At 37.2% G+C, this 14,518-nt stretch overlaps 1 protein-coding gene across 3 annotated transcripts; it reads right to left on the minus strand.

Moving 5' to 3' along the window:
• Positions 1 to 1,158: 1,158 nt before the first annotated feature.
• Positions 1,159 to 11,116, minus strand: LOC145897711 (myocyte-specific enhancer factor 2C-like). 3 transcript variants are annotated; one of them, XM_082986112.1, is made up of 10 exons: positions 8,580 to 11,116; positions 7,956 to 8,159; positions 5,839 to 5,985; positions 5,571 to 5,751; positions 5,054 to 5,104; positions 4,374 to 4,540; positions 4,211 to 4,304; positions 3,821 to 3,929; positions 3,491 to 3,604; positions 1,159 to 2,816 (listed from the first exon to the last, which is right to left on the minus strand). In XM_082986112.1, exons 1-10 carry the CDS (start codon positions 8,631 to 8,633, stop codon positions 2,675 to 2,677), a joined length of 1,263 nt encoding a protein of 420 aa, XP_082842238.1. In that variant the 5' UTR covers positions 8,634 to 11,116; the 3' UTR covers positions 1,159 to 2,674. The 3 variants fall into 3 exon arrangements, with proteins under 3 accessions (XP_082842238.1, XP_082842237.1, XP_082842239.1); XM_082986111.1 differs by having other exon boundaries at positions 5,051 to 5,104; positions 8,580 to 8,785; XM_082986113.1 differs by lacking the exon at positions 5,054 to 5,104 and having other exon boundaries at positions 8,580 to 8,785.
• Between the last annotated feature and the right edge of the window lie 3,402 nt (positions 11,117 to 14,518).

Genomic DNA, 14,518 nt, shown 5'->3' on the forward strand with positions numbered 1-14,518 from the left:
AACGGAAACTCATTTGTTTTTTGAGCCATGCTTTACTAGTTACAAAAAAAAATTAATAAAAAAAAAATGTATTTAAAAAATCATAATTCAAAAAAAAAATGAGCAATTTTCCAAAAACCGTCCAAGCTATCCCCGGTCTCCCCTATGGGTGAGATTTACTAAAAAAGTAGTTAAATTTACTAAATTTAAGTTAATTTGAATTTTTACCGGAATGGCGCACCGGTAAAAACTCTTTTCCGTAACGACGAACTTTTATTGCTGGTTTATAGTAAAACAAAATTTGTGTTGAGAAATTGTGTTGAGTCTATAGCGGAAAACTAATTCCCTTGTTTGATTTTGATTTCTTGAAATTGAACATGGTCCCTGAATCCTACAGTGACAAGGAAACTGAAACAGTCGAAAAAAAAACATAAAACTAAAATACATTTTTGCGTTATTAGTCATTGATTCACTAAATATATCAGCGGTTCCCAAACGTGCACGCATGCAAGCACTATATGCGCGAAAAAATATTCTAAGTCCTGTCAAAGCAAGCAAATCCATTATCGGAATAAAAAAACGGGAATGTTTTCTGTAAGGCGCCATTGTGACATTTTGTAATGGGTTTGTGCGCGTCCCTGCCCAAGGAAAATTAGAAACCACTGACATAAATATAATATGTCAACAAAGTCGCAAGAAATTTAATTCATTCACACATTTTACTTCGTAACATTGGTTGACATATTTGCTGTTCAGTGTTTTTCTCCTTCATCTTGGTGAATGTAATATTTGTGTATTTTCAGGCAATTTGCTTCAGGTTCAGCAAAGTGTAATCCAGCACTGGGTGCCATTCAAAACTGTTTGTGGTGATTTTAGTCGCCAGACGTGTAGGCGTATAAATATATAACCATGCGTGCGCCAGACAAACACGTTAATGATGAAAGAAAATCAATGTTAAAACAACCCTTCCGTCTGTCACTGCAGCGTTTGTTTGAGTGTTATATAATATTTTCTAGGGGGCAGATCGCCCCTTTCCAGAGTCCACCCATGATTGAAAGTTTTTCGGCTATGTTATATGTTCTATACATAGGGGTTTCTGACCAGTTTGCAGAGTCACCACAATGTGTATCCGTAGCCTGGCAAATTAGCCGGGAAGGCCGTTACCAAGCACGAGTTGGATACAAAATACACGTCGAATAATTTTTCTTAGCCCAACTTGCTTGTGTCATGTGCAACATCAAAATGACAAGGCGAACATTTAATATAGACAAGCTTTGCAACTTTTCTCTAACCAGCTCGTATTAATGGAGTGGGACGAACGGGTACACCACCATGACACAATTGGTTAATTCACATTCTCCAAACGACAGGCATCAGGAAAAGGAGGAAACATAACAACGCAAAACAACAAGATTTTTAAGACGCACGAAACAACAATCTGAAGGTGAACTTGTGCTCCACGTCAGGGAAGTGAAAACGTCAACTACGCTGAAGGTGTGAAAAACAGTTCATAAAATGAGGGCATTGGAGCTTCCCAGTCGATTACCGGACATATTCTGAAATGCCGTAATACCACTACCAGTAATTCGTGCGCGAGAAAATGCCAATTAACGCTGGTTAGCTTGAGCCTTATTAAACCGGAAAACTCACGATAGAATCGATAAAAAGGCAGGTGGGGTTAACGATTGAAATTTTTTCGAAAATTCCCTATTTTTCCATGGTGCTTTTGAGTTTAACGTTACACCGATATACTCTTGTAAGTTTACTCCACACGATTCCCCAACATGATCAACTACAACACCGACATCACATTTTCACTTCGCGCTACAATTTTCCGCGCCTGGAGCATGGACACAACGCAGTAGAAATGTTAAAAAGAAAAAGAAACTCCATCATAAAACGACACGCACTTATGTACAATGAATTAGGAGGCTCGTGAAAAATTTGTAAAAAATAATATGCGCCGATGCGGTAATTGAAGTTTTTCAGATTCAAAATGCGTTAAAATGACTCCGATAACTAAAAGTTCATTAGCAGTAAAAGTCAGGTAACAAGTAATCTCATCAGAATGCACAACTAACAAATTGTTGCTTTGCAGAAGAAACCGACTAACCTGAAAGGTCCAACGCCTTTCGTATCACCGCTGTCAAATCCAAGGTATGTTGGGGTTACGAAAGTTGCTTCATGCATAAAAGCATAATATGAAACGACAAGAATAAGCGAGCGTACAGAGGGACTGAACGGGGAACTTGGCAGAGGGAACGTCGACAAGCAAAAATGCCCAACAATCCATAAGCATTTTGTTATGTACAAAAACGCGGGTCGCCGATAAAAAAGTTGAGTCGAAGAGCACGGATTTACAGTAGGCAGGTGATGAAAATAGGGCTGCACTAAAGCAGCAGGCACAAGTTATTATCATCCCGGCGAGTGGAGGAGTGATTTGCGCACGCAAAACAACTGCAACGTTAGGTTGATAAAGTTGCGATGAAAGGAATTTCGACAGTCCAGGTTGGTGGCGAGAATCCACGGGGGTGCATTTCATTCCACACAGTTTCCGCGCGTAACAACCGCGGGGACTGAGTTGGATAAAAACGCCTTCTTGCGAAGGTGTCTCAGGCAAATTATCGCGCCCCGACACAGTCCGCATCCTGGTCGCCTGATAGATGGGCGTGGAGTATGCTCGCAGCTGCAAGCGTCAAGTCGTCCAACCAGTGGACGTGCTTGGGCCGGCATCGATACGCTGTCGTTTAATAGACGGAGTTTCGCCGTTTTCCATCATCATCGTCCTCCGTTCGTCCACTGAATCATATCCTGGCATGACTTCCATCGGAGACCTGCTACAAATTTCACAACATATTGCAGATCGTTACATGATAGACACATTGGCGAAATTCGTGACATAGCTAGCACACAACGCGCATAGAAGCCGTGATATGAATGATGGGTTATTGCTCGCACGCAGCCTCCATTGTAATTGTAAATATGCCAAAAATATGTGACCATACTTCAGGTCCAATAAAAAAACATTACTTAAAAATTAAAAACATACTAAAAAAATAAAATCAATTTTATTATGTTTTTGGCAGGAGCACATTGCTACAATAGGCCATATCCACAACTAAAAGATGTTATCAGTAGGGTAATTCGTTATGACCTAAAACATAAAAAAAATAATTGTTTAACCTAAAACTGAATATATTTTTACTCCTGAAATGTAACTAGTCTAACGACCATGATTTGCTTTCATATTGTTGTTAAGAATATACAACACTAATGTCTTTATTTTTGAGTGTTTTATGATAAAATTGTAAGCAAGTCAGCAGCGTATTTACAAACATTCTTTGTAACTACACGTTATCGTTAACTATAATAGTAATCATTTGCAAAAGTCATAATGTAGGAGATGCAAGGTACAGTCAAATGTTGAAAATTCTTTAAACTTATCAAGGCCATTTAGCAACCCAGAAGCTCAATCAGACCAAGCCTTCAATATTTTATTATTCCAACTTACCTTCCAGATGCAGACCTTTGGACAGATGACCCATCACCCATTTTGTTTGGAGGTGAGGGGGGCTCTTGTTTAATCGAAACCATTGGCAGTGCACCATGATGATGTATCATAGAACTACAAAAAAAGTAAATATTGAAATAGCTCAACACTAAAAACCTAAAGTTCAGAAAAATGAGGCAGACACATAAGGACTAATTTATGATGGCAACCATAATAATCTAGCTGAATAACAGGTGAAACATAGGTGATAAAGAGTTAAATCGTGTCAGAGAACTGATTAAATAATGCCTGGCAGCAGCAGAAACATAATACCATAAATGACAAGCGAACCTTGAAGGGGAAATTATGTGTGGTGAAGTTCCCAGTGTCTGCAGTGGATGTTGTGGCGCCCACTGAGACAGTGGTGCAAAACTCTGTACTTCACCTGGTGTCAGATATTCTATAAAAACATGTCAGATTTTTACACAAAAGGAACTTAATAACTATAATAGGGCTTTTCTGGTAATAATTTTATTACATCAACTTTTCGGTTGCTATGCAGCAGCCTTTATTAGGATGTAGAAAAAAAGTGTATTTGCAGAATAACAGTTAATGTTTGTTGAATTGTTTTTATTTACATTTAAAAAAGTAGGGGCTTAAAAAATAAAGCTTAGTTTTTTTGTGAATTGGTTTTTGGCTTTTGCTTTTAATTATTGTTCTTCAAAAGTCATTTTATTTTACCTGTGTTATAAGGATGCTGCTGATGCTGATATTGCATGATATTTGGGGTGGCTAGGCTGACAATTGGAGTTGAAAGAGACTCACTGCCTGGTTCCTAAACACGTTAAAAACACTTGTTTGCCAGAAAACAGCGAAGAAAATTTTAATTTGTTACTGATCATACCATTCCTGCTAAAGTCTGTCGAGGTATAACAACACGGAGGCTTGGTGATACTCCATGACTGGGTGAAGGTGGATTTTGTGATATCTGCTGGTGTGCCATTGGTGAAGTCCTGCCATGTGGCAGCATTGGGGATGTCACCCGCTGCTGATTTACAGAATATCCATTTCCTACAAAAACAGTTAATTCGTTGTTTAATAATGAGATTTGCAATGAAATGCATTACAGAGATACAAGTAAAAAAGGGTACATATCATGTAAGTTAGAAACCAGAGAAAAAAGTGTGTGCAAAAAAGGTTATACTTTGTTTTGTGCATCCTGAACTTTCATAGAAGAAAGTAATGTTAGGTTAAAACGCACCCTTATTTAACTACGCACTCATTTGCAAATTACAAATATTTGTACATTTTTAAAACTATATTAAAATAGAAAAGTAACACAACAAGCATGTTTTTGAATACCGAGAAAGACACATGTGTTGTTCCACCATTCCTATGTCATGTTTATACAAAAATAAAAACTTTAAAAGCTCATGCAAATAAAATGCATATGTTAAATAAGGAGCAGCCAAATGTCAAATTGTTGTTGTGTTTAAATGACACAGAGTTGAAGTAATGTTGTAGAAAATTAAAACAAAGATAGGTTATTATAACAGGCTTTTATAAACTTAGATTTCTCACCACCTGGAGAAGGGGCATCAGAGACCATGCCTATTTCAGGACTATACATCTGCCCTGCATAACATAAAAGTGCTATTTGTTAGTCATGCAAAATAAAGCCAGGTTACCACCTCTATGCCACCACCAAATCATAATCAGAAACCAGTGGTTTTGCAAGTAAGTTGCAGGAATACAATTCCCAATGCAGAGGAGAATTTAGAATATGTTAGTATATTATTGTTTTTAGGTTAAAAGTATGTTTTGTGCATTACACCATAACACAGACTTTACACACATATTTTTCTACAATTAACAATCAGATATAGTCAGTTTTAAACTGTTTTTAATATTTGCTTTGATATGTTTTTGGTGTACATAATTGTTGGCTACAAAACTATAACATTTTTTTGCAAGAAGCAAAATGTTGTTGTGAAAAACACACATGTCTCACACACATAATAAGTGATGCAGATAGGCTGACTAAAACTTTGTTATTAATTTGACATTAGCACAAGGTGTGGAGAAGTTCAAATGTCATTACCTGACGGAGAACGACTTGGGCTGTGACCTCTAGCCAGAGGGCTTGGAGGAAGAGGAGATCTCCTGGCTTGATTTGAGTAAGGATTAAGCAAATGTGGATCATTGACCTGGTAGTGAGATCCAGGCAGATTGTGTATGTTTGTAACAGGAACTGTTACTGGCATTCGCGACATGTCAGGGTGCTACACAATTTAAACATTTTAGCCAACAGGAATGGCAAACATTGGAACAACATGTCTGCGAAGCAGTGTGTCATGACCTAAACGCACCTGCATGTGTGGTTTGTAACCACTCATCATTGCATCAAACTCTTTATTAATGTTTTCATAACGCTGCTCTGTTCCAGGTGTGATTTGTGGATGGTGGAGATCAACATCCGGGCTGTCACAATTTTTGTTGTCTTTTTTGTTAAGCATCTGCAAAAATAAGGTTCACTTATATTTGCTCAGTGTACATACAGAGTTTGAGAGTTAAAATACATGATTGTACAGAACATAAGCGACTGGCCACCAATACGTTGAATTTTTTGACAAATGTTGGTGAACCGTTTTTCTGCAAACGCCCAAACGCCTTCCCCAAGCTAAGCAACAGCTTTTTTCACGCTTCGTTGACCTTAAAGATCACAGCGGGCAACGAAGAAGGGAGCGACAATTCCAACAGGCCATTTGTGTTCGGCTGACGTCAACTGACGCACTTTGCGGCCGACCGAACAGGCAATGGAGAAAGGTGGAGAGATCAGCGATAATGACATCTTTTCCTAATAATATGTCGTTGAAGGTGAAAGGGATAATAATAGCAGTTTATTTTACCGGCGACCCAGCCCCATTCCTAATTTAGAAAAACGCGGTACAAACGGTCAAATTTCGAATCAATTTTTAGGACGTTAGTATAACGCAATTGCAAAGTCTAAATCACTGCTTGGAAGATGCTCCAACTACGCCCAAATTCGCCAAAACCACTAACCAAGAATTTGTTTTCAGAAACAACAGTGGCCTTTACACATGCAAAATATAAGGGCAAGAGATCTACGAATCTTGACTTTACCAAGCGTATAATATTATGCTTTTCCTGCGTTGGAAAATTTGCATAATTTAAAAAAGTCCCTTAACCCAAGAATCGAGTCTGACGTCAATGCCATTTGCGATATGTGTAGTAAAGTAAACCGTTTGCGGTGAAGTGCGCAACAAATATTCCTAGGTGCAGCTATTTTTAACAGCACTAGTCCATTTTTATCACGCGCGTTTCGTGTTCAGACGAGAATACCGCGATGGCGGAAAGTGGACTGTATCAGAACAAACGATTCGAATGAAGGAGAAATTCGCGAACGAAACAGGTGGCTCGGGAAAACCCTTTGCCACCTTTCTGGGTCGCGAATTTCCAGAGCGTTGATCCGGAGTCATTGGCAACATGACCTCAAAAGAGCGTTTCCATATTTTAGGAACGTGTGGTTAGAAATGGTGTGATATTACGCTGTTATAATTCCACGAACCTGTACATACGTCACTTTTTACGACTCCACATAAGGTCTGAGAACAAGTGTAGCTAACGCGTAAATGCATGACCAGAGTAACTACAAGCCAATAAGTGAGCAAGCAGACCAAAATACATCACGAAAGTCGGAATAAAGCACGAACGTAACAACTGAAGTGGAAAACTGAAATCGTGACAAGAACTTAACAAAAACAGTTTCTGTGACATCATAATTATCCTCCGATTAAAAAATAGCAATTTCAGTTTTGAAACCAAAACAGTTAATTTACAAAGTTGGGTAGTGTTTGTCATTGTACTGAATTACCAAAGCTATTAAAATAAAACAGTATTTATAACAAAAATAAAACAGTGTTAATGGCTGTAACTTTTTAAAGAATAATAATATGAGCAGAGAATTTACTTTTATTGTTGGGGTAAATTAATCACATACAAAAATATTATGTACATACTAATAATGTCATCAACAGTGTGCAGAATAAACTATTTTAAAAACTGAAAACAACTGACTGCTGCATCATGAAATTATAACTTGTAAAACTCAACAGGGGTAACGATCCTAATAGTTGAATATAACTACACCTTGCAGAAATGCATTTTCAACTGCCCATGATTCAAACAAACAAGGGTACAGCAACCTCGGATTTAATTATAAATTGGGTTTAGTATTGCATATATTCAATAAATCAAAAAATATCCTCCACCAAAACAATTCCTCCAACAGACAGATTAATCGAGTACATCAATATTTAACTTGTATTTTAAATAAAATGCATTTGTGCTAAAGACTCGATAATAATTACATGCAGAGCAACACTTAAAATTTAATGCATTTGTGCATTGCTACAGAAATCTCCTGTGTTAACTTGTTTTGTAACAAACAAGGACATCCACTTACTTCTATTATATCAGCGTTTGTGCGGCTTTCATGGGGTTCATTGTACTCTGTGTATTTCAAAAGCACCTTATCCATGTCAGTACTTGCATACTGAAACAGCTTGTTTGAACTGTTAAAGATGATAAGCGCAATCTCGCAGTCACACAGAACTGACAATTCATATGCTTTCTTCATGAGGCCAAACTTCCGCTTGGTAAAAGTCACCTTAAAATTAAATATATAATATGTAATATAAATGTATTTAATATTTGATATAAATTACTAAATGTCTATTAACGGATGCATTACAAGCATATTTATTTTTTGGTAAGATATTTATTTAAATATATTATTTTAGAAACAGGCAAATTTTGCATTGTGTTTGTTTGAATGGGGTAATAATATGGCCAGACAATGAAGAGTCATAAGGCAGTTGCTCTACCAAAAAAGACCAAAGCAATTAATACTGTCAATACGTCATATTCAAATGGTAACACAATTGAAATGAAACTGAAGCTTGAATATTTACGTGAAAGAGTCGAAGCCTTTCCCTAAATAGTGCACATCTACTTAGGTCATAGAAACTGAGGCTGGAAAGGTTTATGAGTAACATTGAGACACGAGGTTTGAAAAAATGTCACAAACCTGTCTATTTCTTTCATCTCCAATTCTTGAGATTTGTATTTTCTTTCTTCCCATTTTGTATATGTGCAGTTTTAACAAAACTTGTACTTCAAATTATAGTTGAAGCAAAGATCTTGGTATTGACAATTTTACTTAAAAGTGAAGTGAAACTTAATTTAAATATGTTAAGGATTAACTAACATGCTGTAGAATAAGGCATGTAAACGTATTCAAAAACGATGTAATAAAGGTAGTAAATAGCATGTGTACATCCGCACAACTAACTACTAGTTAAACAAATGGTAGTTAGCAAAATACAATGTGCAACAGAAATAGTTTCATTCTTTGTACATATACATGCTGTATCAGCCATTTTGTGCAATTTAGCAATGCTCTGTGTAGGGTAAAAAAAGATTGGTACAAACATGTACAGTAAGGGTATACTAAACATTGGAAAACATGCATAAGTAAAAAATGTGAAATAACAAGTGTTAATTAGTGAAAACATAAAATTTATATTTGATTCAAAACCATACAAAATTTAGTAGCAGTTTCAGTAAAACTTTATTGCATTAGCACTGGGCATTGTTACAAGGGTGATAAACCTTACACACAGCACGCCTTTAGCGCAAGGGAAAACGTATTATTAGATGACCGAACGTTCGTAAATAACACGCTAAGCTAAATATGTCACAAGCAGACCAACGGGCCCTAAAATATACTCGCCAGATTTACGCGTCGATGACGCGAAATAATGACGTTTCGCAAGCGACAGACTAGTGATGGCGAGGTTTAGTGGAATCGAAAGTACTACACACTATTGCACATAAACGTTGTGACATATCGCACTGGCTTATATATGTACAATCTGATAGCAACACCAACAAACGCTGAACGCCCTTTGCTAGCCTTCTTACATTAACGCGCATAGACAGTACAAAGCCCATGGATTTTCGGCGAGGTTGCTAGCGTATAACCTGCATAGTTTGTACCTATACAGCTTTACCACCCTGCTTCAGAATTGTTTTTAACACCTCTCAGCAAACTTGCCGTTTACGATGGGCCCCAAATTCGCTCGCACTGTTGCAGAGCTGTATTGCGTGTGCTGCATGAGAGGCCCGTCTTGCGCGTAGTTACCAACCGACAGCCCGTGGCGAACGAGGCGCAGCCATTCGTGATTTAACCACAGGCGCCCAAGGCCCTTTCCTGCCTCTCTTCTGACGTCAAATTTCCGGTACGCAATAATGTGCGCCGTGTAGCGTGAAGCGCGCGCGCGAACACAATCATGCACGGCGTGAAACGAAGCGTTCCGTGAGAACTTGCGTCGCTATTACATAAAATTTCAAAATACATATTTGTGCCAAAGATTACATTAGTCCACTATTTTAAAAAATATACATCACGCATATTATGAGACATATCATTTTAAAAAACAAAGCTATTCAAAACACTTGCATATTAAAAAAAAATGGGCCTAAATCAGTAAAATTAGTTTGCAGTGAAAAAAACATCACAACTACATACCAAAATGTAAATCATAAGGAATTACATGGTAATCATCAATAAACAATGTGTGGGACATATCAGGCTTGTTTAGCCATAATGTATTTATTTATCTTACCAAAATAGAACAGAAGGAAATGGAAAATGTTTGTTAAAGCTATTTTGGTATTTAATGCACCCACGCCTACATTTCCATTTACAAGCCCATTCAGGAAAGAAACAAATTCCAAGACAGCCAACGTTTCCCACCTTTTCAGGTCCTTATGCACATGTTTAAGGCTATACACCACTGTACAGAATTTGTACAATGGGAAGGGAATTCATTGTGATTTTAAATACATGTAACAGTGAAGTAAATAAAGTTAAGGCTTATGATACAAGTCAAAATCAGATTTGCCAATATTACATGGGCTAAAACAAGCAGCTACATTTTGCACACGGCGGATTTTGTGTTTTTAGGTGAACTGTCAAAGAATATACATTACACAAATCTTCATCACACAAGCGTCCTTATACTTACAGCTTGCACAGTTATGACTTTTGCTCTAGTTGCGTTTGCAAAACTGGCCTACATTTTTATTTTACCACAAACTAATCATGGTGCAACCTTCCTGCATTGAAACAAGTTTGAATCATTCCACAAACTCCCTAAAACATTTTAATGATTCATGTTACTTGAGCCAATTTGCAAAAGAGTAAAAGTTTACATAACAACATGGTATCATGTAGATTCTAGCCATTTAGACTACATTATAACAAAAAAATAATGAAAATCAGTGAATGAAGTTCAAAAAAAGATATTTTGCAGGACATCTTTTCTAAATCACCTGTGTTTTATGTGGTATTTTGAAAGCAATATTCTCAATAACAAATGCACTTGGAAAGACATTTGTTCGAGTTCACAAATTAAAAGCAATACCAGTATAGGCAGGACTGTCTCTAAATCAACCTTTTCGACTTATTGGTCTGTTTTTTTAAATTGTTGAGTAAAAACAAAAACCACGTCGGTTAATCCATTTTCTATAAATAACTGACAGAAAGTTCCCCTCATGTGCGTTAACGTGCATAAATCTATATTTAGCATTACCTACTACGTCTCGCCTTTCCAACCCAAATACACCTATTCGCTATTCGCGAAACTAGCAGACCTACCTAATGGAAATATTTGCTTGCGTTGTAATCGATTCGTGAATATCTTTTGAAATTTTTAAACACTTTTGGAAAGCACAGTTTACTAATATCGTAAATTTAACCATTATGCATTGATCATATGCAGTCGAAAATGTTTTTTGTCATTCCTTCACTATGTTGGTTTGTGAATGACCCGCCAACTGCAAGAAAATTAGATGGCTTTCTTGTGTTTTTAATATTGTTGCAGTCGAAAGACCAGATCTTAAAATGGCCGATATTTCACGCGAATCTGAACATCCAAATTAATATCAAATTCTTATTTTAAGTTTAATAGATCATTTTAGAATACACACTAATCGCACTTGATAGAAACACATTTATTTTTGGGGTCGTTATGGTGCCACTGTTTGTCTTTTGGTTACTAAACCCCCCACAATTCATATCGTATTTTTCCTATGAATATTTCAACAACTAAACTTGTCATAAACTTTGTTATTGCAGCTGCAAAGTCACATCTTATACCAGGGGCGGATGAAGGCAAAGGCTAATGGGACGATCGCTACTCCTAGAATGTGGTACAACAGAAATATAAAAAAAAAACGCTGTATAGTGGCCGACAAAAAGGTTGTCTAACATTATAAATTCCTCCATCACTAACGTGCTTTATTTTCTGGTCTGGTACATGTAATGCATCTAGCGATTATGATCACCATTATTGTCACAGTGACTTTCCAACTACAATGATATTGATTACGCAAATACCATGCATGCCCAAAAGGCCAAAGGCTAATTTTTTCTTGTCTAGATTTTACGTGTTGCAATGAAGTATTATTTATAAGCTTATTATTTTCTTATTTTACTTAAATCTAAGTGTTATAGCAAACAAATTGAACGTTTGTATGTGACAAATCCTTAAAATTAAAAGGATGCATTCTGACGGGCTCTAGCTTGATAAATCGCCAACCTGAGATAATAAACCTAAGACGGTGCGGTATGCGCAAAATTATTTTGTAACAATAAAAAATAAACATATATGAAAACTCACGACGAATGAATTTGACATGATTTAATTTTCATTCAAATACATTGTGTTTGTCAAATTTTCAAAAAGGAGTTAGAGACGTTTTTCATTTTTTCCTTAAAATTGCAGAATGTACTACATCGATAAAATCAATAGGCATTGCACGTACATTGATTTAACCTGGTTGCTTATGGGGTATTGATTAGCGTTAGGTATTTCCGTTCCGTTCTGTTTACCAAAGGTTTCCTTTCGCTTTCTCTTTTATGGTTTTTGATTCATCATTCTTGTGTTACCAGACTTTTTGCCTATTCTTAACGCTTAAACACAACGGTGGCCATGTCACTATTAGTCATGTCTTATTCTTAAAAAAATTCACGCCAATAACAGCACCTACTATGTAACGCACAGATACACACACGTGGTTAGGATTTTTCAAAACAAAAACTACTTTTCATATACCTTTACCAACATATGCGATTTCGAATACAGCACTCATTTTTTCATACACATTTTTTCCTTGCTACTAAAATAGCTCAAAACTTGCACTAAGGGCTATAATTAGACTTGCTAATTTTTTTTTCGCTGGCTCTACACGTACACGATAGTTACGTCGCACGTCATCGCGGGAGTCATGCAGCAGGCGCTTTCCCTTTTTCTTGCATAGCAGCTGGCTTTCACGTCCCATGATGTGGGCTGAACATCGTCGACGAAATGACAGCTAATGGGTGAACCGGTTCTGAACAGACAAAGGTCATCATTTATTGTCCACGTGTATTTAATATGCGTGGACAATTCTACTGCATTTTTCCATTGTTGTTGTCTTACGTAGGAGACGTTTTTGTTGATAAACCCTCACCCTCCACCTGTCCAGCGACTAGCTATTGTTAATTATTCACAATGTGGATATGTGGTGTAAAGGTCTTAAGCAATGGATCGTGCAGGGCAAAGTTGCTTTCTGAAAGATTTTGCGGCACGCATTGATTACCACCTCATTAACGCATTGACGTCACTGCGCGTTACCAGGAGCAACTAATATTGTCTGACGCAACAGCTGCCTCTCTCCCACGGATAAATTTAATTCACATGGACTTAACAAGTACACTTCCTTGCCTAATCGATTGTCGTTCGCCATTTAGAACCATTATAGGGACAAATACTAAATCCGTACCACATCGAACATATTTAGCAACACATCCAATAATCGCTTGTCAAATGCGTGGATGTTATACTTAGAGGCGCTATTTACTGTCAATGTATGTTATTTTTCCGGTCCGCTTTGTAAGACTGTGTCCGTGCGTTGTTTTCATTGATCATCTCATCTGGAAGGCTCGGGAACGGTTATATTTAAGTTTATGTAACAACTGTGCTGGTGCGGTATACGTTTTGTAAGTTTTTGTTTATAGAGGATTTGTATTTTGCGCAAAACAACTAACCAAGCAGATGAACAAAACCTTCAAGTAATGGAGTCTGAAGAATCACCGTCTGTCGAAGCATCGCAGCCCCCAGCCGCACTGCTGCTGATGGCAAAAAATGTGCTGGTGCAAGAACCCTTTTACATGAGATTTTTTGGGGGGAGGAGGGCAAGAAATCTCTGTGTGTCAAGGCAAACAATGATATTCATGGGCCGTCTTTCAGTACTCATGCATGTACGCTGACGCTGCAATAACCACTTTGTCGTGTATACTTCTTTAAAAATTACGGAAAGCAACTAAATAAAAAGCATTGCGAAAAGTGGCAAGTTCGTTCATCCCCAGTGATTCCATATACATACCCCTTATATATATCTGCTGTTTCAAATCGAAATGTGTTGTTAGCTTAAAATTGATATTACTTTTGAGAAGGGCCGCCCAATAAATATTACCAATCACATTTATTACACACACTGAATTCAATAGTATATTTTCATTTTTTGAACCAAGATTTAACTGCCTCGCAAACTCGAAGTGTTGCAACTGCCGTTACAACCTACAACCACTGATTTCAGATCAGTCAGGATTGCCAGACAATTATCAATACAGTAGAACTCGTTTAATCCAGATTGCATATGACTGAGAAATTTGCTCGGATTAGGTGATGTTCCGTATTATCCCAAGACGTATGTTTCACGCCTTTAGGTTATCTATGTTGGCACAGTATCGGAAAAATCTCCCTAAACAAACAAACAAACCAGCGACGCATCGCAATATTTTCGTCTGGAAAACAAAGTAGTTGGCATTAATTTAGGCTTACTTCGAACAACAAAATCGCTGATTCTCGCGGCTGTTGCATACAATGTATGTGTTTTCATACTAAAATGTGTATCTTT

Source organism: Ascidia mentula, chromosome 4, assembly GCF_947561715.1.
Source record: "Ascidia mentula chromosome 4, kaAscMent1.1, whole genome shotgun sequence".
Lineage (NCBI taxonomy): Eukaryota > Metazoa > Chordata > Ascidiacea > Phlebobranchia > Ascidiidae > Ascidia > Ascidia mentula.

What these genes read in the sequence shown, in the direction of transcription:
- LOC145897711 (XM_082986111.1), bottom strand. Translation starts at nt 8,633, where the DNA reads ATGGGAAGAAAGAAAATACAAATCTCAAGAATTGGAGATGAAAGAAAT. An exon ending in GACAGACTTTAGCAGGAATG is followed by an intron (nt 4,305 to 4,373) that starts GTATGATCAGTA and finishes TAACGTGTTTAG; the next exon opens with GAACCAGGCAGTGAGTCTCT. An exon ending in CAAAGGTCTGCATCTGGAAG is followed by an intron (nt 2,817 to 3,490) that starts GTAAGTTGGAAT and finishes TGAAATTTGTAG; the next exon opens with CAGGTCTCCGATGGAAGTCA.